Raw genomic sequence first — 26,106 nt, 5'->3', positions numbered from 1 at the left:
CCGGCAACCGGTGACGTCGCGAGCGGGCTGCCCGCCGATTGGCTGTGGCGGCTCCGGCGCGGAGGTCGTAAGGCCCGGTGAGGGGACGTACTGAGGTGACTTCGGGTTGGGCTCCGCCGCTGCCCGTAGCCGGCGTCCGCCGCGCTAAGTGGTTCGGAGACCTTCCGGGCTGAGGTCGAAGTAGCTACAGATAATTTCAGCGATCTTAAACTCTCGTCAGAATGCCGCGTTGAATAGCTGCCGTCTAGCAATAGCGCTCGTCTTTCCCTCCGCGCTCCGCTTGCCGCCAGGCCCCATGGCAGCCGCCGCGCCCCATAGGTGAGCGCCCGCGCGGCCTCCTGCCGTATCCGTGCGACTGCCGCTGTCGTAAAGGCGGCGCGCGCGACAGTGCCGCGCCTTACGGCATCAGGTGGTTCCGGCGCTAATCCGGTGCGCTGGGACGGGGCGCTGAGCGGTGCGGTCGCGGCGTGCTTCAGTGTGGGATCCGCTATGTTCCCACAAAGTGTTCGCATTCAATCATGCTTACGCTTCATCGCGTCTATACCTGATTTAACAAATAACAATTCCCTCATGCTCTGTTCGTCCCAGTGCCGTATCAGGACATGGACTGGGACCAGTTTGACCTGAACCCGAAGGTGATTGCTGCCCTTAAGAAAGGTAAGGCGCCCTGGGGACGTGAGCTGCCGTCATGTAGTGCCTGCCTGCGTGGGGCTGCGTGCTCTGGCTGTCAGTACTGTCAGGGCTGTGCTAACGTTTGGAATGGTCATTTAATATTTCCTAAGCAAGTGTTTGGAGCAATTAGAAGCGACGGCTTTTCGCCCATGCCAGTGGTCATTTTCCAAATGCCATGGCATTATTTTGATCCATTCAAAGTAAAGGTTACCTGCACAGAATGTGCTGCAGGTAAACTTCAAGGAAACGAGCAGTGCAAAGTCAGAAAGCTTTTGTGCACAACTGCGATGCAGTGGGAAGTATTTATAAAGCTTCTCTTCGTTTCAGCTGACATAAAATCAATAAAAGAGGTGTTAAATCTTTCTGGAGCAGACTTGCAAAGGTTGATGAAGCTGTCCAGTGCAGATGTGGAGTGTTTGCTGAAAACGGTCTCTCGCACTCTGAGGAAAAACTGTATGCTTACAGGTAATAAAGTCAGTATAAAAAAAAAAAACATTCTATGTAAACCTGGAAGTACTGTGATGGTGAGCAGATATGAGCTTGGTTTCTCACTGACACAGTGGTGTGGTTCTGAAAGTGAAAAGTTGAGTTATGCTGTAGTTAGTTATTTAATTCCTTAAGGGCAGCCCTTGTGGGACTTTGAAAGTAGTTGGAATTTTATCAAAGCCGTTCTTTGGGATCAAGTCAGCTTAAAACAGCACAATAATTTTCCAGTCTGGAAAACTTGATTGGAGGAACACAAGATTTTCTTTCTTTCCCTCCTTCTTTCAATAATTTCCTTTTGCTCTAAGGCTGGTTGAAAAGCTTGCATGGTATGTTATAAACTATGTAAACTGATTTTATGTGATCACTTAATTCCAAATGAAGCTGGATCTGATAGCACTCCCTGCAAAAATGCTTCATGGTTGCTCTGCTATCAGAATCTATGTCCTTGTGGGCTGCATATAGCTTTAGGCCTTGGCCAGATGCCAGCAGTGCTGTTTCAGTCAGCAAGATCTTTCCTGAGTGTAACTCCCCATAGAGACTCCTTAGAGGCAAAGAAAGGAAAAGGTTTTTCAGTTCAGGGTAATTTCTTGGTTTTTAAACAGGCGTTCAATCAGTAGGTTCTGTGAGGAAGCCTGGGCTGAGCTGGGGAATTCTCCCATTAACAAAGGAGGCAACCCTTGTAGGTACAAATCTACAGCATCAACATCTGTACTGTGTCACTGTGCGTTAGAAGGATACTAAGGGAATTTTTCCTTCTTTCTGTTTATTTTTTTTAATCCTTTGAAAAACCGTACAGCACTTCAGCTCTACCAAGATAAGGATTGTTTGTCCTCCCAGTGCCAGAAGCTAAGCCTGGGATGTTCGGTGCTTGATGACTTGTTGAAAGGTGGCATTCCTTTAGTGGGAATCACAGAACTTGCTGGGGAAAGTTCTGCTGGGAAGACTCAGATTGGTTTGCAGCTGTGTCTTTGTGTGCAGTATCCTTACAGATACGGTGGATTAGAGTCGGGTAAGTATTGACATGTAAATATTGATTGATTTTGCCATTTGGAGGAATGTATTGTCTGTAAGAACTTGATAGAATTACAGAATGCTTTGAATTGAAAGGAGCCTGAAAGACCACACGATTTCACCCCAGTGCCATGGGGAGGGCTGCCCCCCACTAGCTCAGGCTGCCCAAGGCTCCAGCCTGGCCTTGGGCTCCTCCAGAGATGGGATATCCACAGCTTTCTGGGCAGTGGTGCCAGGGCCTCAGTGCCCTCACATGGAAGGATTTATTCCTGATGCCGTCAGTGTGATTTGGCAGCAGTCTTACTCTTCCTTCCATGCTGCACTGGGTTTAATTTAATGGGCAGAAATTACATTTTAGCTGACCCTACTTCTGTATAAGTTATGTCATTAATCAGAACAGAAGCAGATATATTCTGTTCAATTCCTTCCCGTGTTAAAGTGCACCGTGCACCACTCTGTGGTGGGATTTGGGGTGCTGAAATGTGGGCACTTCAGTTAAATTAGAACCCTTCGGTCTCTCTGTCAGTGTGGTCAGAAATTAATTGCTACTTTACCTAGTCCAGGTTTTTATCCAATTTTCCAAGGTTATGCTTTGGTGAAAGGTAAGAGCTCTTGGCAGGCTTTTAGATGCTAAACAGTAGCAGCAAAGCGTGAATTGCCAACTTCAGGCTTTGTGGTTTTTCCAGGTTTTTTTCCAGTACAACAGGCAAGTTTGGTATTGCTTGTTGAGAACAGCTACATTTTAGAGGTGGGCAAGGTGCAGAAGGCTGATGGAAGTGCTAGATGGTCTCCATCCTCCTTAGATGGAAATGTCAAATTACATTTCTTTACACAGTATAGATTTATTATGTATTTTCTTTGCTTGACTTCATGCTAATCCTGTTTACAACTCTCAGTTCTAGAAGGCTGGCAGTAAACCAAGAAATTAGGACATCCTTTGCCTCAAGGTTATCCTTCTGCCATTCTGAGAATGTCGGTTATGGTCTGTTGCATATTGGCTGAATTTATTTTCCATGCCCATATTCATGAGTAATACATGAATGTAATGTGACATATCCATGTTAGAATTCTGAATTAGAAAAAAACGTTTGCTACTGCTTCTCGTTAACCAGGCTGGTTTGGTGCATGGTGCATGGCAGGTTGGGCTCATGGGACTGAAAATTCTTACTTTGTGTGACAATCTCCTGCAATTCTTGAGGGTTTGGGGTTGAAACTGAAGAAAAATACATCCCAGTTGTGGGACTGTAAGAAAAGATGTTTATAGGATCACTGAGGATGACCGATTTCTTAAGTGTATCTCCCACCTTCCGTCTGAGAAATGAAAAACACTTGTGTAGCTGGTGGTGATGAGGCTTTCCTAATAAACTGTAAACAGGAGGATGCCATGGGATTTTCTGTTTGTGTACCAATCTCCTCTTTTTATTTAGGTTATGGCAACTTACCTATCCTTTAAGGTATGTGAATAGTATTCAGTGCTTTGGAGTCATGATAAGGCACCAGCCTTTGATACTGAGTTGAGTAGTTTTAGTTATTTTGGTTTGCCTGGGCTGCGCCGAGTGAAGAAAAAAATCTCTTGGGCCGCATAGCTCGCTCCAAAAGTAATGCCTCCTATTTATATCTGTGGAACTTACAGCAGCCACAACGAGCAAAGTAACACTGTTTGATAGGACAGATTCTCAGCTACAAAATGCTGTTTTTCAACACAGTCACCACGTTCAGCCGTGCATTTTCACCAGCCACGAACAAGAGCCGTGCGCTGCACTCATGACAGTCAACACCAGTGTGGTGATCCCACTGTGACCACTGCTGAAATGCAGCACCCGCTGCCTCGCTGTGCTCACAGCCACTGTTTGCTCTCTGTCAATGTTCAGCAAAGGTCAATGAATGTCAGCGGGCGCCATTTTGTCTGCATGAATTCAGTGGCTCCTTTGCTCCGTACGCGCTTCCGCCATTTTGGTCAGACATCATTTTGTCAGACTGATTTTTAAAAAGCAGATGCTCTCTCTGTAAGTCAGTATCTGTGGTAAAGAAATGGCTGTCTGTCTGAATTAGGAAGTGCTGTGCTAAAAGTAATCAGCTGTGAATAAGAACGGTAGTTGGGAAGTCTAGAATGTTTTGCTCCAAGGGTTCCTTTAGCCTAAGGATATCTCAGCACAAGTTAGCGTGGCTTTCATTAGTTTGAAATTCAATGTTGCAAGCCATAATTGGCTCATTGGAGCAAATACTGATGCTGAATACATGTAACATCAAATTCGTTAGAGAGGTTTCTCTTGACTTGCTGATGTTTTAGAAACTGAAAATCTGACTGGGAGTACATGAGCTGCAGTGATTTCTGCAAGAATTTATGGAGGGATTGAGGAGAACTGAGCCTAAGAAGTTTAGTGCCAAAGAAAATTAGGCTTTTTATTAAGAAAATATAGCATGTTTTTTTCTCCAACATCTTTGATGTGTGCAGTTAATTTTCTCAGTAATAACACACATTCGTTAACCAGAACCCACAGTAAAACTTACGGACATTGATTGTGTGATGTGACTGAACATCATACATCACACGTGTAATTGATTAACTATAATCTTTTTGAATCGAATGTGCAGTTTTAAAGAAGGGTTATTGCTCTCTGTGGGTTACATTACAGTGCATGTCATCGTCCCAGCCAGGCAGGCAGACGTTCAGCAGCCATGCAGGAAGAGTGTCACCTAGTGGATTGCTGGGGAGCACAAAATAAAACTCTCAGCAGGAGACAAAAAGCGCCTGGCAGCTACAAGAAAGTCACAGTGGTAGTGGTGATGTTCATCATCAATTCAGTATGGGTGCCAAAAAAGTAAAATGAATTTCCAGTTAGGTATGCCTAGCTTGTGAGTGCCTGATTCCTTATTTTGTTTTTTGTACCGTTAGGAAAACTGTCTGTGTAAAAGTCATGCTGCAGTAACAGAGGATGATTTCTTGATTGCAGGAGCTGTCTACATTTGTACAGAAGATGCATTCCCAAGTAAACGTTTGCAACAGCTGATAGCTCAACAGCATAAACTGCGTGCAGATGTGCCACCTGAAATCATACAAAAGATCAGGTTTGGGAACAGTATCTTTGTTGAGCATGCAGCAGACCTGGTAAGTCACAGCTTACAAATACATGATTGCAATGCTGTAATCCAGTAACCAGAGGAGGTTTTTGTTGCAGGAGTCCAAAACAGCTGCGTGTTATCCCCAGCTATTTTAATCACAGATCCAAAACATAGCAAATCTCAGAAAACAAAGAAAATCTCAGCCAAAACAGGACACAGTTTTATTGCAGCTCCTTCACTGAATTTGGAGACAGAATATCAATAAATATGCAGAAGGTGCTCTGTGTATCCAGAGTAACTTGCAGTACAACACCAGAGTAAACTGAAAATGTGACAGTTAGAAGGAAAGAATGCAAAAACCAGTGCCTAGAATAAGTAATGCACAGCATAACTGCAATGCAGCTGTCTTGCTGCACCTCTCCAGTAGACTCATAGTATTTTAGAAGGAAAAAGTGCTGCCTTCTTGCCGTTTAGGTTGTCATCCTTCAGTGGCTGTGAGTACACTGTTTACTGATGGAACACTGAAAGTTTTGTTTTCTGTAAGGCTCAAAAGTAGCACTTGTTGGAACATTCCAGTTGTTGGAGAAAAGGTAAAACGTTGCTCACTGGGAAGTGAAGCAGCTGTATGGTAGATGATTACAATTCACATATTGCAGTGCATTGATTCTGTTTGTGTACGTGTGTGTATCAGGATACACAGGGGGCTTTTTTCCCCTCGTTTAAAAAAAATCAAATGTCTTTGATGTTATAATGTCTATGATTTTGAGGGGGAAAAAGAAACCAACCAAAAAAACCACAGTTAGTGTGAAAGAATGGATCCTACTGCAAATCAGACTCAAAATCACAATTCAGTTGTAAAAGCTGGAGAGCTGAAGTGGCAGCAATCAGAAGAACCGAGACTCACATGATCACCTTTTTGGCCACACTGAAACAAGTTGGCCAGAAGCGGAGACTGTCACCATGTGCTTCCTCTCCTTTGTATTCAGCTGCTGTAGACCGTGGGCTGCAAGACCCTTTCATCTAATACTTGTATGAAAGAAGTTGCATACTGCAGACTATTTGTGTTCAACCTGCTACAACTGCCATGTTTGGTGGTTTCACAATGTTCAATTACTGAAACAGCAGTTCAGTCACTTCTGTTTGGGGTGTTTAATGCTGGTCTTGAGTTCCCAGTATTGCAGTGAGAACCATCCCACAAAACAGGAATTGTTCAGGATTTGTATTACTGCATTCTTGAGATTTTAAGATGTCTGTACATACTTTAAAACAGCTGCAAATAACTGCAGTAGGTTGCACATGCACAGCTTGTCTCCATTTTTTTAATGTAAAATCACAAGATACCTGCTAAAAATAGTGAGACTTCAAATCTGCAAACTTGTTTTATGAGTAGAAACTCCACCAGCTTGCATTTCTGTGATGAGAGCTGTAGTCACCATCTCGATTTTACAAATCTGAACTGTTCTAATGCTGTCTGTTTGCATTCTGGGGACAGGACACCTTCCACAACTGCATTACGAAGAGGCTCTCCCTGCTGCTCACGAGAGGCACGGTGCGCTTGGTGGTCATCGATTCCATTGCTGCTTTGTTTCGATGTGAATTTGGAGCTTCAGATTCTGTTCTGAAGGCTCGCTACTTGCAGACATTTGGAGCACAGCTCCATGGCTTAAGCACCAGATTCAGGACTCCAATAATGTGCATTAATCAGGTATGGCATCAAAATGGATGTCCTTCGAGGCTGTGTTTTGATGGGTGCGGAGTCTGAGAGTTGGAATGGAGATGGATAGTTTTCTGAACTAAGTCTAACTCTCTGAGCATCCTTGAGGGATCTAACAAATGGAGGAGGTGATATGGTACAGGTGGCCTTTTGGTTGTTGTTTTAAACTAATTCACTATCTAGAAGAAATTAAATTCATATATGCTATAGCTAGCAGAAGTTGCATTTAGTTTGCTTTGAAAGAATAGAGGGTTTTCTAACTTGGCTTAATACACAATCCCATAACCTGAATTTTGTTGGCTTTGCTCCCCACCCTTCTGTTTAGTGAAATCAAATGCATAAGAGCAGCTCAGCTACAAATGTTGTTCTGCTTCAGGTGACCGATGCTGTGAGTGAGTCAGAAGCTGTGCAGTGTGGCTACAGGTGAGTCATCCACCACAGAAATGTAACAGAGTTGTACAGGGCAGCATTTAACCACTGTGCCGTCCTGCAGCTCCAGCACAAACGACTTCTGCACACTAACAGCAGTGGTGCATTTATGCAGCAGTACTGAATTTGTTGGTGGCAATAACAGCTGTTGTGCTGTACAGTAGAGGAAACCACCATGAGCGGTTCTGTAGTAATGCCTCAGCAGCAAGTTCAGGGCCAGGTTCCCTGCATTCCCTGCAACACTGCTGTACTCACTGCACAAGAGGGTTTTTGTGTCTCTCCTCTTTGGTAGAATTGCATGCAGTTTCTGTCTGCTTAGAAAAACAGCAGCCAAGCCTTCTGGATTGTTTTTGTTGCTTAAGGAAAATGGTCCAAGTACCTTCTGACATCAAGATGTTAATGAGATTCAAGCACATATATTTGTTTGAATCCTGCTAAGCTTGATACATTAGATAAACTGGGAGCTACATCAAGTGTGTTTCAGTAGAGCAATACTAATGAAATTTTGTTCCAACAGAAGCCAAGATATTCCATATGAAATTCATATATGCAGAAATCTGTACTGCTTTCTTTATAGTACTGCTGACAGCAGAGTCTTTCCAGCACTCGGAATAACCTGGGCAAATCAGCTGCTAATGAGACTGATGGTCAGCAGAGTGCCACAACCTGAACCAACACCTGGAGCTGTGTCACACCACCCTGCAAGCGTGAGGACTTTAAGAGTAGTGTTTGCTCCTCATCTACCTCCATCCTTCTGCTGCTATACAGTAAGATTGGAAGGTGTGAAAGGAATGAAGTAAGTTCTTTCTGCAGTATAGTAGCCTGTTCCAAAAGTGCATTGAACCTGCTTTGTTTCAGGAAGCATTAGTAAAATGAAATTCTTCCTAGAGCAGAGAAAGGGATGCTGAAATACATAAAAGGTGATATGCAAACAACATTAAGTTGTTTTTTGTTTTTTTTTTTACATTGTGTGAAGATGCTCCTTTTGTATCTGGATATAAGTTCACCAGCCTCTCCTTGTGAGATAAATGTTTTGGAGAACAATCCTTAGTGCAGGGCTAACCAGCACCTTCAGCTCTTTTCATCCACGCAGCCACTGCTCTCCTCAGAGACTTTTATCAGAGCTCTGTATGGTTTTCTTCCCATCTTTGTGCTATTTATTACATCTTTTCCTGCTGGCCTCAAGACTAATTACTCTGGGTGCTTTTTCTAATCGTTGCTGCATTCAGGGTGAAGAACAGCCAGATGAACTTGTTCGTCCACGCTTTCCAAAGGCCTTAAAACTTACTGTGTTTGGTGGGTGTGTGCTGTGGTCAGTGGGTGACGCTCACTTGTATCATATAGTGTTAAGATTTCACACATTTCCCTTTCCCTCTCCCATCTCACCCCTTCTCCCCAGGTTACCCAATCTGCATTTATAAGTGACCACAATAATTTTTTAAATTGTTTTTTAAAATAAAACCCAACGATGAAGCTTTTAAGTCTCTGTGTACTCAATCTAAAGAAAAAATACATCAGATTGCAATAGCTTATAGCCACGAGTACCTCAGTCTTCAAATCCTGATGTTTCATGCAGCATAGCTACCACTAGAATTATTCTCCAGCTTGCTGGCCCAGCTCCCAGTAAATTTGTCAGGTACATTGCTCATCCTATAGTAATAGTTGGTGAATTGCAATTATATATATATACACACACACACACACACACACACACACACACACATTATGTTTTTAAAGCCACAGGTGGGTGCAGCTGATTAATAGCAATCAATCAACCCCCAGCCCCGAGCCTAGTTCTCTGGGCATTGCATTCAGAGCAGGCTACTGCCATACAGGCTACTGTATGTCTTAAGGCTCAGCAGTAATAGCTGCAGTTTCTGGCCCTTCTGTCAGTCACATTCACCCCCATTCTGTGGTCCAACACGCTGCACATGAGAACAGCTTTGGGGGTATGAAGGTCCGACATCCCCTTTGATTTGGGGAAGCATCTGCCCCAGTCAGTCTGGTGCTAACACTGCTGAAACACACAAGCTTTAATAAATACAGTTTAGGAATCTTCCCTTTATACAGCTTTATTCATCTTTGGATTTCACAACCAAAATTTGTTTCTATACAGGAAAAATGGAACTAATTTTTACACAGATTTACATTCTAGAATGTGTTGAGTGTATTCATTTTTACCCTGTGAGAGCATTTTAAATATTTTCTACACTTTGAAAAACTCTTAAACAGTTTCAGATTAATCTTCAGCTCTGTGATGTGTTTCAAGGGACCTTTTTCAGAAGGAACATACCAAGTTCTGGGAACAGACTGCTCTTGAGAAGTAAAAGCAGGTTAATTCGTAAAGATAAAAAAAGACATGGAGCATATATTAAGAAAGCAGATGTAGTAAAACACAAAATGATCTCATTACAAGTTTCTCGATGAAATGACAGTGAATACTATTTGTAACAAATGCCACTTGTTCTGGGGTGAGACGAACAGGACCTCCAAACTGGATTCTTTCATTGCTGTAACCAACAGTAATGAGACACGCAGAGCAAAATGCTGCATCTTAAAGCCAATCTTAGAAAGCTTTAAGTTTGTAATCAGATATGAAATCCACGCATCAAAAAAATACATATATAAAACCAAAACTATTTTCTTCAAAATGACAAATCAACATTAAAAAATATCTTTTCTTCACTACTGACCTGGACTAATCAGTGTACTGAGACTATCAGAATGATTTGAAAAACATCAAATATTCAAAAATCTACCTTGAAACTACTTAGGAAAACCCCAACACTGATACAAACATTTCTATGTCTGTGACAATGTAAAGTTGCTATGAGGAAGCAAAACATCACAGCATCACCTCTTTTAACGTTTGTTCTCAGTAGAGGCTGACAACCCAAACTGCCCTGCTCTTAGCAGCTGTCAGACAATACATCCTAATACTGGAGCTCCTCTCACAGTAAACACACTTTTGATGAAGCACTGCACATCTTTTACTACATACTTGCAACAGAACCACACTTTTCAAAATTACTGGACAAATATTTCTCGAGCTTAAAACCAATTCTAATTTACTACAGTTCTGGAAAGTTTGGGAACTTTTGTTTTAAGAAAGGATACAAACTCAGATGCGTCCCATTGCTTTTCTATTGCTTAACCGCTGTGCCCATCCTTGCAGCACTACAGGCACAGCCATCAGAGCAGCCTGGTTACTCCTGGAAGAGCTGATCGTGAAACGGTTGCATTTTACACTAAGAACTAACAATCCAAACTCAAGGATAAAGGTTGCCAGTGTTGCTAAAGACTACTGCACAAGCAGAGAGAAAGGCAACAGGCAGCTTCCTGTCCATCGTCTGCATACGGCTGTTCCTACATGCAGCTCACCAGCCTCAGTGAGCTGCTGCAAACAGGAGAGGCATGGGCATAACCTCAACTTGTAACCTTTATAATAAAGTTCAGCTTTATGATTCTGAGCAAGGAAACACATGCCAGATTAAAAACCAGCAGTACTACCAAGGCTGCAATTCTCCTGCCAAGATGCCTGTCCATTCCAAAGGCCTTCTTCAGCTTTCAGCTTCAGACCTGTTGATTTAAATTTGGTACTGAAGATGTCCAAGAAAATTAAACAGATGAGTTTTTTGGTCTTGTACTTCAGCAGACTTCTAGCTACAACCAGAACAGGGAATTCATAAAAAAAATCCTACGTAAAAGCAAACTAAGCTGCCCACCTGAAACTGCAGTGCATGCGAGCCAGGCCATGGCAGTAGCTGATTCCTGATGGGAACACAAGGACTTCAAGTTGAATCTAAGTTTGTTTTTGCATGGTAAAAGCTTCTCTCGCACTACAACCAGCACACTGGCTCATAGCTGTAAGACCTTTTCAAAGTGCTTGGCCATCATCCTTCGGGATTTAGGAAATTTGGGTTTCTTTTCTAGAAAACTATTTAAATGTAAGAATTGTTGAGTACGCTGTAGCTCAAACAATTCAGACTTATGTTTTGAAGTGTGTTGGAAGATAAGAGTGAAAACACATAAAAGCACAGTACTGGTAAAACCAGCAACAGTAAGAGTGTGTGTGTGCAACCCTCAGAGAGAAAGCTCACACACTGTGGTCATTTTGGAAGCTTCATGTACATTTGATCATTAACACAGTTCTGTTTCCATTTAAACTTCTGAGTCTGCAAAGAATTTTCTTTCAATGTTGAAGACAAAACCGTTTGAAAATATTCCATTTCTTTCAAATAGCTCCTTATTGCCAAACTCAGTTCTGTGTCCAAATAGCTTTTTGTTGTTGTTGTTGTTGTTGTTGTTTTAATTATTTTTAAGTAAGTTAGGCTTCTAGAAACGTTTCAGAGTGAAACACTTAACTCTACAGGACACTTGGAAGGCCCACTGAGCCACTCCTATAGCAGTAGCACAGTACTGCTGGGGAACAGAGGGACCCTGTGGGGTGTTTGCAGTCAGAGCTTATCACAGAACTGCCACGGGCCGGCAGCACTGCAGTGGGAGCTGGCACAGAGCACAGCTACCTCAGCTGAGCAGCCAGCACAGGGCTCTGTGCACAGTGCTCAGCCTCTCTCTGCAGAGAGACGTACTGGTGGGTGCACAGAGCACATTTTGCTTTAGGGAAAAATGAGTATATATTAGATATATATATATATATTAATATAAAAAGCTCTTTAATAAAAGATTAAAACTCAAGAGTCTACATTATATGAGTATATATTGTTAAGATAACTGAGCAACAACTTGTTCTTGCTCAAGTTCATTAATGAATTGCACTACTCTGTGCTAAACTTCTACATATTAGCAGCATCGTATCTCACCATCTCTAAACTGTCCTTGCAGCAGGTGCACTACGTGCAGCTTTCTTTAGAGAGATGCTGACACGGTACCTCCTGGTAAACATAGGCGAGTGCATTACATACGCAGCAGTACACATCAGTTACTGTAACACAGCTCAGAACCAGATGCCAAAGCAGAGGAATACTTCTAACAAGTCCTAATTCTAAAGACTCTTCACTAAAACTTGTCTCTCAGCTCCTTCAGTCAGTGCTGATCCTGAATGGGTATTCCAGCTTTCCCTAAGTTTGTTCTGCATTTTCTAACTCACAACTATGACTACAAATACATTTTTACTTAAAAAAAAAAGAAACTTTTTCAACCAACTTCACACAAATAAAAGTTTTTACAAAATATGAACAAAATCACAAGCTTTACAGAAAAGCAAAAGAAAACACTACTGCCTATGGAATACTTAAAACTTACATACTTGCTTCCAGCAGCAGTCCTTTATACAAACAGCACACATGTAACTGTAAGTAGATGTAACACAGCTGCGGGGCCAAACAAGTTGCTTGCCACCGACGGCATCCCGTGTTTCCACTGGGCCCTTAAGGTTGAAGTGGTCCTTTGCTCAGCAGCTGCTCCCAGCACAGCAGCCTGGCCTGCAGCTGCACGCTTCTGCTGGCATCAGCTATTGTGGAGAAAGGCAGCATTTGGGATCAGCACAGGGAAATGCCGGAGCGCTCGGAGCACGCAGAGAACAGGGACCAAATTCCAATGGACAAGCGAGAAAGTCAACCTGAGGCGTGGTGTTTCCCCAGGAGCAACAGCAGCTGCCCTGGGACAGATGCAGTCCAGAACTTCAGTTATCCTTCCACCATACGAGACAAAGGCCAAAATATTTTCCATTTGTCCTCATCAGCTTGAGCTGTTCTATCTCCATCCATTATTGTGCCCTAAGACTTTTATCGATGGGTATCTAAGTTATGGTCACAGGAATTCCTATTCATGCTATATGTAACGTAACCCAGTCATCTCTTATAAAACATGTTAGCTCAATCTAGTGGTTAAGTAATCCATGCTTTAAGTGCTGTTTTGCTAGCTAAGGTCTTTAACATTAAAATAATCAGTGGAACGATGGACAGCCCCACCGATACAGTATGTTCAGTTCAAATGGATACAGTAATGCACACAACTTATCCTTTTCTCCAGCATTCCATATATTTACTACTACACATTTCATTTTGCCCTCATTTTCAAACATCTCTGCCTTTTGGTATGCTTTAAATATGTTTGCGTTTTTACAGTTGTTTGGCTGCTTTTTTTACTCAGACCTCCTAAAGAAATCGATGTAAGAAACATGAATGGGAGCAGTGCAATGAGCAATATATACCTATGTAGTTTTCTTTCAGAAGAAAATACCCACCTACACCACATTTTAAATTATCCCTATTTAGAGAAGTAATAACAGCAGTCCGTTGCAAAACCGAAAGAAAAATCTACAAACTATGTGTTCCTATACATAATGATGAGGAACCAAAGCTTTGAAGATCTCAGTGCTTCTTTATTCACAAAGGAATATTAGCTAGCTTCTCTCCAAGAATCTCAATGCGCCAAATCAGTTTGACTGACACTCAGAGCTCTCGAGTCTGTCAGACAATTATTTCGTTCCTGTGTGAAGGGGGGAAAAACACACAAAAATAAATTATGCAGGTGTCCAGATAATTGAAGCAAGTAAAATTACTAACAGGAAGAAAAACGTAAGGAACTAGAGAGAACTGACCTTGTGACGTTGTGTTGAGGGACTTGCATACTCTAATGAGAATCTTTTTCCCCAGCTTTCAGCTACTGCTACTGCACAGATCTACTGAGACCAGCACACCCTCTGAGATCCTAACCCAGGTCCTACCCAAGGCAGGAATACCCATCTGTGGGAAGCGCCACAAGTTTCTGCAGTGGGTGAACTAGAAAAGCTCACAAGAAGTCAGTAGCTCGTTTGTACCTTGCAGTGTGTACACAAATAATAAATAATTCTTCTAGAAGTAGCATCAATTAAATACTGAGAATTCAGCTTAGTGGCACTCAGGACATGACAGCTGGAAACCTTAGCACTGTTGCTACTGAGATTTATGCTTTATCCTGATGGATTTTCTTGACTAAAGTTCACAATGTGCAAAGACTTGCACACATTTCACACTACAGAAACCTCTGCAGTACTTTCATTGGAGGTAACAACCAAATCTGTATGCCATTCAATAGCAAAATGAGAGTCACAGTTTGGGCTTTCTTGCTACTTTAAGACAAATAGCGAGGAAGATCCTCACGTGCAGTTCCATTAGTACAGAAGCAATTACACTTCCCTACAATTAGTTACAGTTATGGCGTTAGTAAAATGCACAACATTGTTTAGGACGTGGAACACTGCTAGCTTAGTTGACAAAATAGGAAACAATGGCTGATTAAGGGAAAAACAGAAAATGGGAAGCGGCAATCGGGCACACCGTATATAGTTAAGCTTTTGTTTTAGCAAAGCATAACACAGATGGGACAAACTTTTAGAGACTGCTCCTCTCCACCCTCAGAAATAACTGAGGTCATGTTTAAGGATATCTAAAAATGCACAGAGGTTAGGACAATGGGGCCCCTTTCAATAAAGATGCTGAAGAAAAAACACTTAGAACCCAAGCTTTAGAAGTTCTTGGGTTGTTTTTTCTTTTTTGTTTAAGTGTTTGAAGTACATAATATTCCAGAATTTTCGTATCCATTGTAATAGCTAGACAAACCCAGAGACTGCTTGATATCATGAAAACCAATGCTTTCTGCTCAAGACTTGGGCACTTCCTTAAATACAGTTCACAAGAAGCGTTACAGAATCATGCATTAAGCATATGCTTTTGGTACCTTACTCAAGTAGGATCTTGCCAATCACCAGGAGTTTGTTGTTTCATTATTTACGTAACCTTTTTATCCCAAACCCTACTAATATCATCTATTTTGATAAGAATATTGTAGGGCTTCTTACTTGAAAGTGATCTTCAGCAGCCTTGCCACCCATGTTAAGAACATTCAGAGAACTGGCACGCTTCATGCTGCAACCAGGACAGTGAACATGCAAGGATAAACCCATCAGAATAGCTGAACACTGACAGCTCTAAAAACACAAGTATAACAATGACCAATGCACAGCTAAGGGAGTTTTAACAAAGCCCCCAAAGTGATCTGAGGAATACTCTTTAAGATAATTATATGATTAAAATATTATATTCAGTTCTAAATTACATATGAAATCAATTACAAGCTCCTCAGGGCTTAATCACTTCAGGCAGTGGATTTAATGGCAATTCAAAATAAAATCTCAATTTTTTAAAGCACATCAAATTAATACACTCACTTAGCACTAATTTTTAATTACCTAATCCTCATTTTCATATTTACACATCTTGTTATAAAAGCCAAACATTCTGACAGTTCAGGAGAAAATGGTGAAATTAATAGATTGTCACATAGGCAGCATTTAACTTGGAAAAGCTAAACCAAACATGAGTTGAGTACTTTATGCCTTGTCTATATCAATGTTCAGAACCTATTATTTCAAAATATGTTTTAAAATATTTTATTTTGTGCATATCAAAGTGAAGGGAAACGAGATGGCAGCTGCTGCTTACTTGGGTCATGCTTTAACAACGCTCTGAGCAGCAGTAGCAGCCCTACAATGCTGTACTGAAAGCAACAGGTGAGGAAAAAGCAACAAATGGAATCACCTACACACAAACTACTGACAGTCAAAATATCACTGCACTGACAGCAATATCTACTTCCGTTTGAATTGAGAACTCATTATTTGCCAGAGAGGTTGTGGATGCCCCATCCCTGGAGGTGTTCAAGGCCAGGCTGGATGGGGCTTTGAGCAACCTGGTCCGGTGCCTACAGCAGGGGATTGGAGCTAGATGATCTTAAAGGTCCTTTCCAACCCAAATGTAGATTGTATCTACATTTCTCAACAAGTACATCATTTAACAAAAATATTTTAGAGTGCGCGTAACAAAATTCCAGATTAGTCTCAAGCTTCACAGTGATGTCCTCTATCTCAGAGTCTGTGCACTACTCCGAATGTCCCAGGTTTGCCTTGATTTCTGACCAGCTCTTTAAGGAGTTAAAAGCTCCTGAATGAGAGCTTTGAATACACACTGGTGAGCTCCTGGTGACAGAACGAAGCAGCTGTCCTGCAGCACTACCTACATCTTTACTATGGGCCTGGCAAAGCTTCCCAGGCCTTCCAATCACATGGAGAGGTTTATCCATACACTTCACATCACATTTAACCAGATTGTCCTTCTATTGAAGACTACCAACAGTCAAAGTGAAGCATGGTGGTTTAAATGCTTTCATAAAGTAAAGGCTAAGCAGAATAATGAACCAAAACACTGATGAACACAGGCAACAGATGCTGCACAACACAGACCTACTGGGTTTTTTTCCTAGCATTTCAAAAGCTAGAGCACACACAATTTTAAATATTTGACATGAGTGTTAGCAACAACAAAGCAAAGACTCATGCATGGTATACGCCTTTCTTTCCCTCAAGGAAACATGTACAACAGAGTTATAAATGGAAGTCAAAGCCAGTTAATCAATAGAACACAAATATCACATAAAATCCTCGTGAAAAAGAGGGCAAAGGTGTATGGAAAGCTTGCCAGGGAAAGAAATAATTCCATGGTACAATTTTTAGGCCCTTGCTGAAGTATATATTAATAAAAACAAAAAGCCCACTTTGTTTTTAATCTCTCATGAGATACTTTTTTGTTTTTAGAAATCAAACACTTTATGAAGAATTAACCTTTAATTAAGAAATACATTAAAACTTCAGTTGGCAAATGCTTTCTCTCCATGTTAGAAATTTGGCTGTCTGATTAGCAAGGACACAGTTATCTTTCTGCTGAACATTTAACAGCAGCAAAAGCTTTTTTTTTTTTTTAACTTACAAAATCTTAACTGTTCTGCTCTAAGACCTAAATCTTGTAAGTGGGAAAAAAATAAAATAAAATAAAAATCAAACCTAACACCATAAAAAAAAAAGGCTAAATTACTGCAGAATTGAATTCTGAAATATGATAAAAACTGGTACTATGCTTCTGATACTGTATCTTCCAAGGAACAGTTCTTAGGAAATTTGTTCTTTGTTTTCTCTGTTTAAATAAAGCAGAAGGCTTTTTGACAGTAATGTCTTGGTACATTTTCCACTTTATTTTCTTTCTGTATCAAGCAGCAAGATGAAAAGCCTTTCTTTCACAGAGTGATATTTATGTATTACTCTCTGAGCATTTCTCATTTAGAATCAGACTAGCACTGCCAATTACTATTTACAGAAGCACAGTACAAGCAGCAGGTGTAAATAAACTTCAGATTGAAGTTGAGGGACGTGGTTTAGTGGGAAGTATCAGTGACAGGTGGATGGTTGGACTGGATGATCTTGCAGGTCTCTTCTAACCTCAGAGATTCTATGATTCTAATCTTCAGAGCCACTAGTAGCAAATGCAGAGGTAATGCAGATAAGGAGGGAGGTACCTACATCTTTACCTAGAGTGGCTGACTTGGCAAAATTGACTTCTATGTATGCAGTGACTATGTATGCAACATTTCAAGTAAAATTGAAATATTTAGTGTATAATGAGAAGTCAAAATGGGTGGCATTATAAAAACTTAATATCCCTTTTATTAAACTCAGAAGAAGTGTATTTAACTCAACTTCAAGGTTTTTTCAGAGAAGAAAATTCAAATATCTTATTACATTATCAATATGTACATCTACACTTAATGATCTACAATGTTGGTGTTTAACACCTTAGCTAATTTTAACAACATATGCAAGTATAAATTAAGATTTAAAAGGTTCTGTATCTTACATGGACACAAATTCTAATATTTGTCAACACACTCAACATGCATACCTACATAAAAGTCTGCCAATGCAACACGTTGATTACAGGTTTTGAGAAAACACTGTTCTTTGAGTACTACACTGACATCTAAAAGCAAGACTATTTTGTCAGAAAGGAAAAGCAAGGAATATATTGCCATCTTTCCAAATTCATTTCCTATCATTGTCTCTATCTAAGGTGATAGAGAACCTAAAGTATAATTAGCATTAAAGTGGGTAGATCCCTGGTCAAATATGTTACAGAAATGCAGACAAAAAGAACAGTTTTTTTCAGGATACTGCAAAGCCAAATGTCTTCAGCTATGCTTAACTCTAATTTTCTATACCAATCATCAGGCAGTCACTTCTATTGCAGACAGTTAGCTCTCTAATACAAAAAACAAAGAATAAAATTTTATCTTTATGAAACAACAAAGAAAAAGAAAAATGCAAAATTAGGTCTGAATTTATATTCATATTGATAGAGAACATGCCTGCACTATGATGTATGAACTTTAGGTAGAAATAAGAAATGTCAAGCAAGGTATAGAAATGCTAGTACTTAAATCAAGGTGCCTTCAGTGTCTTCAAACTAAGTGTGACAGCTCAGAGTAAAATGTCAATTACAAATTTGGAAAATCAGATCAGGCTGAAGTTCAAAAGCAAGTATGTCAGGAAGAGTATTAAACAGACTGATGAATAATCACAAATCTTTGTGTATACTGCAGCTGTACACAATGTTTTAGAGCCACATAAAAACAGTAAGGCAAAATTTCATTGAAGGCACTAACAAAACAGACTGAGAATCTGCCTGCAGATCACTGTCTCAGACAAATCATCACCTGCTTTATTTCTCACAGATGCAGTCACTCTACCAGAAGTGAATCCAAGCTCTCTAATTTAACTGTTTTAGAAAGTTAAAATTCACTTTGTCAAAGAATTTTCTACCAATTTTTCTGTTCTAATTCAGAATTATCTATTCAAAAAGTTTCAGTTTTCCAGAGCGAGGGAAAGCTGAAAGCATTTATTTATTAAGAGAACAGGAGTACTACATTTTTAACATTGCAACGTGTCTGCAGCAGCCAGAAAATCATGAATACTTGTTACGTGTTTACTAGAAATATCCATAAATCCAAATCCTTAATCATAGTGTAACAAAGAAAATTTTAAAAGTCTTAATGCCACTGACTTCACTTTGGTTAAAATGCTCATGAGATGCATCAATAGGTTCAAGTTTTTCCAACATTCTCCTCTGCTCTCTGAGATGTGTATTCCCAAAAATACAAACTGAGAAGGACTGAAGTCAGTAATTCACTTATGCACAGAGCAATGTATAAATATATTAAGCTGCAGGAATGTCAGCTTACTGTATTCTAGCTTTACCATCTTTATTAACTTCATCACCATGCGAAAAGGAGAACTTTGTGGTTTACTAACACTGACCAATAATTCTAAGAGGCCTTTTTGTTCAAGTGGTTAAAGCATCAAAAAGGAAAAGACAGTTAAGAACTGAGTTAACTCTCAAAAGCAAATATAATTCCTCAGATGTGAAAGAACTTCAATTATATGCCTAAGAAAAGATTTTCTATTTCATCTTTCTTTACGATATTCTACGTGACATGCAGTTAGCTAAGCAGAGAAGAACATACCGTCCTGGGTACTGCGCTAGGCTACAGCAGGGGCACAGAACAAGGGCACACCAGCACAGCTAAGAAGAGATAATTACCCTGGATTCTTGGGTTCACTGTCTCGTGAACTTCCTCCCTTCAGCTTTCTAACCAGCTTCTCGCTGCTGCGTCTAATGGAAGCTCGAAGTTTGCTAAAGGAACCACTGCGTTTTAAAGATCCAGTGCCATCCTGAAAGAAATTGAACAGGTGTGAAACTGCGAGAGTTCGTAGCCCTCCCCAAACCTGGTTCCAAAACGTTTGTTATAATTACTGACGTGGTAAAATTACTTAAGTACAGAATACTACAGAGCTACAACTTTACCAATCCAAATTGGTTTCTTCCATCAAATTGTATCAAAGATTTCTGAAATGTGAAGACATGCTCAAGTGATGATTCATAATAATTAGAAAAAAAGCCACCACAGTATGTCAAACCATTCACCATCACCATGGTACCGTTTCGTATCAGCACATTGTGTTCAACAGAGTACAAGCCCCAAGCAAAAGCATTCCAGTCTAGGAAAAAACTGTTTTATTTTTTTTTTCTTAAACATCTACATTATTTGCAAACACGTTCAATTAATCCTAACATCACTGATCAGAGACATTTACAGTTAAATTCATGTGCATCATTTTAACTCTCACCAAGGCAAATGTAAAACACGTCAAAAATGCGTTTTCTATACCTTGCATTCATGTTTTACACTGCTGTGCTCATCCAAAGCTTTCAGGCGAGCATAATTTTATTTTTTAATATATTGCTCTTAAAAAAAAAAACAAAACAGTTTAGTGAGATTAGAAGTGACCACTCCCTACTTCAGAAATACCCTATGTGATTATGAGAGGAAGAGTTGTAGAAGAAAGCAAAGTGCTATTAAGCAGACAAAGACAGACACCTGAGTTGGAGTGAGTTTATTAGAAGTTAGAAAGACAAATACACAAATCACTGAACACCAAGATTAGTAGAGAAAAGCATATTTGCCAAAATTTCACACGAAGACTAAACAGCAATGCTACTTTAGAATAATCATAAGTGAAGACATCCAGAGTTCCATATTGATGTTAACCATGTAATAGGTCTCTAAATACATTTTAAAGCACTTGGAGAACATGCCTTACTTTTAAGGGTTTGGGTTTTTTTTTTTCCTCCTGTAAAGATCACCATCATGCCATTTTAATAATATCTTGTGTGATACTTTTAACTACCTTTTTTCCATAGTGAACAGCTACTTATAAAGTTCATTGTTAATTCTTTACTAATGTATTACACAGCAAATGGTTGTAATAACATTTTGTATGACTAGATACATATTTGGCAAAGCTACACGTGTACAGAAATAGAAACCAAAAAGACACCAGCACTGAAGGAATGGCCAGTTTACAGGGAAGTGTAGCTCTGACAAGAATCTTAGGGGGTTTGCTAAAACACAGCAGTCAGTACTGAAGAGAGAAGTTAAAGCTTGAAGATGGTGCACGCCCTTCATGCAGGAGACAGTATAAGAATCACAAAAGGCATCTAGGCCTGTCAGAAACGGAGAGAGAAAAACTGAATGAAACTGTTGGGAAAAATTCAACAGTTTTCAATTTTGTACAGTTTGTACAGTTACGCTTACAGTATTTCTAGGTCACACTCAAAACACTTTTTTTTTCTTTTTTTAAGAGTAAGTTCTGTGTCTGCACTGAAGTACAGAGTGCAGGCCCTCGCCATTACCAGAACGTAGCTGTGCATTTACACTCTGGCCTATATCACTAATATGCAACATGTAAATGAGCATGAATGATTCCATGCTTTAAAATAGAATTGGTACGAAGTACAAACCATCTTTAAGAAGGGATAGCTTTAAACATCACGCTTTGTAAACAAATAAAGGATCTTTTTAGCTGATAAACGCAAAAAAAAGGAAAAAATAACCAGAAAGCGACAGAGCAAGGTGCATTCATTTCAGCTTTAACTTCTGTCAGGAATTTTCCTCAAACAAAACTGAAAGAAGAAAGGTTTTTCCCCAACCTCCAGACAAAACTCTGTTCACTTTTTAAGAAATTAGAATCCACCTGAGCTGTAAATTCAGTCTCACAGATGGAAACTGGAACAACACAGTAATTACAACGACTCTTGGAAATGGCAAGATATCCCACTACAAAGTGATCAGAAGATCCCAATTTAACCAAAGACTATGTGTGGTTCATAGTAAATTGCATTTCTTTTTCGGTGAAGTATTGGATCAATGGAAGAGGTAATTATTCTTACGTTCTTCAATTAGTGATTTTCTAGTAGCTGTAATGAACCAGATAACAAAGGCAAGACAAATTTGGTAGGTACAGGGCCTAACTTTTATTATTCTAACTCACACATTCAGAAGAAGCAAGCTTTTGGGTACTTCAAATCTGAAATAAAATCATCAAGCTTTGAAATTAAACATTTTCTGTAGGACTAACAAAACACCTTCAAATCAGGAGTTTAAGCTAAAAAAAATCCTAAATCCAGTGTAAGCAAAATCAACAAAAATCCACAGAGGGATCAATTTCTGTGACAAAAGTTTTATTGCCAATTTTTGCTACCACTGCTTTCAGCTAATACCTGGTAGCAAAATTTACTGCTTCCATTTCACACCTTGAGGTAGACTTGCATTCTCAAAAGCCTGTCTATTTGAAGCTTATGGGTTAGATTAATAAAAGATATTTCCTTCCCCTGAAAACATGACCTTAATCTCTTTCATACCATGAAGACTTTGAGCTGTCCTCCAACTGGCTGCAAAATCAGTTGACAAACACTGCAGTCACGTGTACTCACTAGCATTTTCTTAAAAGTCATGCAAGAGGGCATAATGTTATTTTCTTCTTGAGAAAGTGACAGAGACGAAAGAAGATGCAAATATACTCAGCGGTAAGAACTGTGAGGTAGAAAAGCAAATCCAAAATGATCCTAAGGGGAACTCTCCAGATTTCTACTTTCTAATTTAAAAATTCAGTGAGTTACTTTGCCTTAAGTATCTTCTGTTAACTTGGACTTCGTAAGTAACACGTAAACATGCTCTGCACAACCTTACTTGGCACGTTTGCTTTAGATATTCATGGCAGATTTATATGAACAGACATTTCAGCTCTTTCTGTATGAATTTGTTACGCTAAAGCATACAGTGCTAACTAGGAATTACATTACACTGGAACTCACTTAAATACAATATGCTCTTCCAACAGAAAATTTTTATTGAAGTTTGATGCTCTACAGACTCCATCTATTCTTTCTGACAGCCAAGAGCATGAGTCAGCTTGAGCATCTCAGAAGAATTTAAATGGAAAAGACAGGCCTTATTTTAAGCTTTCATCTGCCTGATAAAAATATTATAAAAATATACCTTGTGAAACAGAATATTTTGTCTGGAGGAAACACACGAGGGTAAATAAAAACTACACCATATATGTACAGGAAGAACAGCACTGAGATAGAAACACTAGCAGGGTAGAGGGAGAGAGAGTTGCCCACTTTTTGTAAAACATGTAATGTAAGATTTCTTAAGAGAAAAAAAACTGTAAAAAAAAATGAAGATCACAATAAAGCAATGCCACTTCAACACACTAAAAAAATGAGAAGTTTGCCTTGAGAGGTCAAAATTTAATTTTTCAGATATAAGATTTTGTCACTGAGTTTCATTCAAATATTGACCTAGAAATACTGTCTGTTGCTTTACCAGAAGGCTCATTCAATCCAAAACCTGCATGCTTGTTTAATTAATGTCAATAACAGAAAAAAGTTTAATCCATTTAGAACTTATAGTCATGCAAAGTACAGCAGAAATTAAGGGAGGAGTACAGTACACAGTTCTAGCAATGAATGGGCAAAATTAGAGTTAAAAAAAAGAAAAAAAGAGTTATCCAACCTTACTTTGAGTTTATTAATGATGCAGTATTATTCACAATAGATGCTGATTGACTGCCTTGGCACTGAGAACACCAATGCCAAGAAAACAAGAATGAGACAAAATCAGAAGACAGAAAGTACATTCTCCTTAGAAACTAAACCAGAATGTTTCATCAAGGTTTCTTTGGACCTGTAAGGTTTTTAACGTGTGGCTTTAAACAAACAAACAAAGATTGCTACTGTAAGAGAAAGGAAACTTCCTAAGACTCAGTATAGCAAAGTAGGCTACTTCCCTCTCAGAAAGCAAAAGCACACAAGCACATCACCTTTATAAATTAGCAGAGTATTTTCAGCAGAACTAAAGTAAGGAGTTAGTTATCATTGCAATAGATATCCTATTGCTAACAGTGGGATAAAGCATGGGAGTCTGGTGACAGAAACAAACAAGTTCATAGATCAGATCTATTAACTGGAAGGTTGCACTGGCTTAGAAGAAAACAAAACAATGGTAAAAATATGCACATGAGAATGTATCATGTAGTTTTACTTTGTGACACTCTGTGTTGCACAGTGAGGCCAATACATGTGAAACAAATAAGAATGAGCTCCGACTCCAATCAAATTTTAGTATTGGAATGCAATATTAATGTTTTGGTTAAGAAACGCGAAATTATTGTCAGGCTTTTGTGATGGCACTGTATATTAAGGCATATTGTGCAACAGCTTGTAAAGTTAGGCTATTTCTTCTAACAAGTTGTGTAAAGTGGAGATTGGTATTATTTGAATATTAGGCTAACCAATTTACTTTAAGGCCTGCAATACTTAATACATCTCCATAGCAAATGTTTTCTGATTCCAACAGACGCAGTACTTTTAAATAAACATAAAATATAGGAAAACACAACATAAACAAGACAAAAGTAAAAGCAAAAGTTAATTGCCAGAATGTTCTACCAGTGAAAAGAAACCACTGAAAAGTAATTAAAAACCAGACCATAACCAGGACACTCAATCAGCATTAAAACATCTCAGTGTTAAATACAACTGCTTGGGATTCTTGAAGAAATTTCAGCACTCAAGACCACAATGGAACGGATACTTTAAAATTTCAAAACATTTTTTTATGTTATCTTATGAAAAACAAGGTGTTATTCTTTATTTCTTAGTCAATCCTGGATAATTACGAAAATAAAGTCAATTAACCATGAACCAATGACAACTCAATTAGCTGGTGAACGGATAGCTGTATTTGTTATGGCAGTAATTTATCTAGGCTATTTTCTTAAACTGTGTACTGTACTTACCCCATTCCATTCTACGCTCATACTCACTTCCTCGCCTCCATCAGGACCACTCTCGTACTTTACCACATCAACATTGAGACTTTCTCTGCTTCGCCTTTTTCTGTGCTCTCAGGGTCATTGAGCACTTCAGCAACTCTCTGTTTATGAACGTTGTCAAGACCCTGAGAATTAGGTAAAACAGAATAAGTTTTAATGATACGGTGTAGCCATCTACAACTTGCACAATAATTGCGGAAACAAATTCATCATCTTTCTGCTTTCAAAGGACAATCAAGATTAACTGTGCCTTACTGCAGGCATCAAAACACCACAGAGTGGACAGCTAGTCTATAGCAGGCTGGGCATTCAGCAACTTGGCATTCTTTTCCTCCTTTCCATCATTTGTCAAAGCCTCCTTGTGTTAATGTCTCTTACCTGAAACCATTTGACCACCAGATTAATATTTCAGAATTTACAGATCATAAACAGTCAATACATTTCTCAGTTTTCCACCTATCAAATGTGGTAGCGTTCATCTTCCTCTGGAAAGAACAATGCAGGGGTCTGAACAGCTAATCCCTATACACAGTTCATTTGTAATACTGACATGTTACACTTCACATATAAGAAAATATTCTACACCTCTTACTTTGCAGCATTAGCAACAAATGAAGTAGGACATCTAGGATAAACCCATGAAATCCAGCACAATGTGAGAACACTAAAACCATACAGAAATCCCATCCATTCTATTTTTTACACTATTTACACTGCAAATTAAACACGCACGAGGGAAAACAAAACCATGAAGAACTGATTCATTTCCACACATGGGAAAAAAGTACCTCTGGTTTTAGCTCAGAAGAAGAAATGCATTAACCCTGCCTGTCCTATAACAGACCTAAAATAAAAAAGCAGTGTTAAATGCTGATAGAATGACAGCAGCGTTGTCCAAATCTAGTGCTGTGTATAATGAAATATTTTAGAGTATAACACTGTAGACAGTACATTATACACCAATGAAAACATGAAAAAGCTTAGAAAAGAAATAGCAGCAGGCTTAAATGGAAAATTAAGACCCGGAACAGGTTTTCCAGAGGTATGGACAAGCCAGAAGTGGGCTGATTTAAAAGAGACACTAAAAGAGGAGAATTTTGCTCTCAGAGAAGTCTATCCTTAATTCCCAATTAATCAATTCTAGGTCTCACCACAAAAAAAA

The 26,106-nt window shown here is 39.4% G+C and overlaps 3 protein-coding genes across 3 annotated transcripts in view; 1 reads left to right on the top strand and 2 right to left on the bottom strand.

Annotated features, from left to right (window-relative positions):
- ZFYVE21 (zinc finger FYVE-type containing 21) overlaps positions 1 to 512 on the bottom strand; it is an 11,352-nt gene extending 10,840 nt beyond the window's left edge. The window contains exons 1-2 of the mRNA XM_003206753.3: positions 285 to 512; positions 92 to 184 (exon numbers count right to left, since the gene is read on the bottom strand). Of these exons, the coding sequence (XP_003206801.2) occupies positions 92 to 184; positions 285 to 512 (321 nt within the window). The remainder of the gene's footprint in view (positions 1 to 91; positions 185 to 284) is intronic.
- Positions 7 to 8,856, top strand: XRCC3 (X-ray repair cross complementing 3). Its single transcript, XM_019615903.2, has 9 exons — positions 7 to 318; positions 589 to 657; positions 1,000 to 1,137; positions 1,955 to 2,167; positions 5,124 to 5,278; positions 6,725 to 6,937; positions 7,323 to 7,369; positions 7,953 to 8,171; positions 8,605 to 8,856. The coding sequence occupies exons 2-9, from the start codon at positions 603 to 605 to the stop codon at positions 8,654 to 8,656; spliced, it is 1,092 nt and encodes a 363-aa protein (XP_019471448.1). The 5' UTR covers positions 7 to 318; positions 589 to 602; the 3' UTR covers positions 8,657 to 8,856.
- Positions 8,857 to 9,416: 560 nt separating this feature from the next.
- KLC1 (kinesin light chain 1) overlaps positions 9,417 to 26,106 on the bottom strand; it is a 42,560-nt gene continuing 25,870 nt past the window's right edge. The window contains 5 exon segments of the mRNA XM_019615902.2: positions 9,417 to 13,828; positions 15,180 to 15,246; positions 19,804 to 19,934; positions 24,909 to 25,012; positions 25,015 to 25,069. Of these exon segments, the coding sequence (XP_019471447.1) occupies positions 13,763 to 13,828; positions 15,180 to 15,246; positions 19,804 to 19,934; positions 24,909 to 25,012; positions 25,015 to 25,069 (423 nt within the window). The 3' untranslated portion in view covers positions 9,417 to 13,762.

This window comes from Meleagris gallopavo, chromosome 5 (assembly GCF_000146605.3).
Source record: "Meleagris gallopavo isolate NT-WF06-2002-E0010 breed Aviagen turkey brand Nicholas breeding stock chromosome 5, Turkey_5.1, whole genome shotgun sequence".
NCBI lineage: Eukaryota > Metazoa > Chordata > Aves > Galliformes > Phasianidae > Meleagris > Meleagris gallopavo.
Note: the sequence above shows the minus strand (reverse complement) of the source record. Positions and strands in the feature narration are given on the sequence as shown.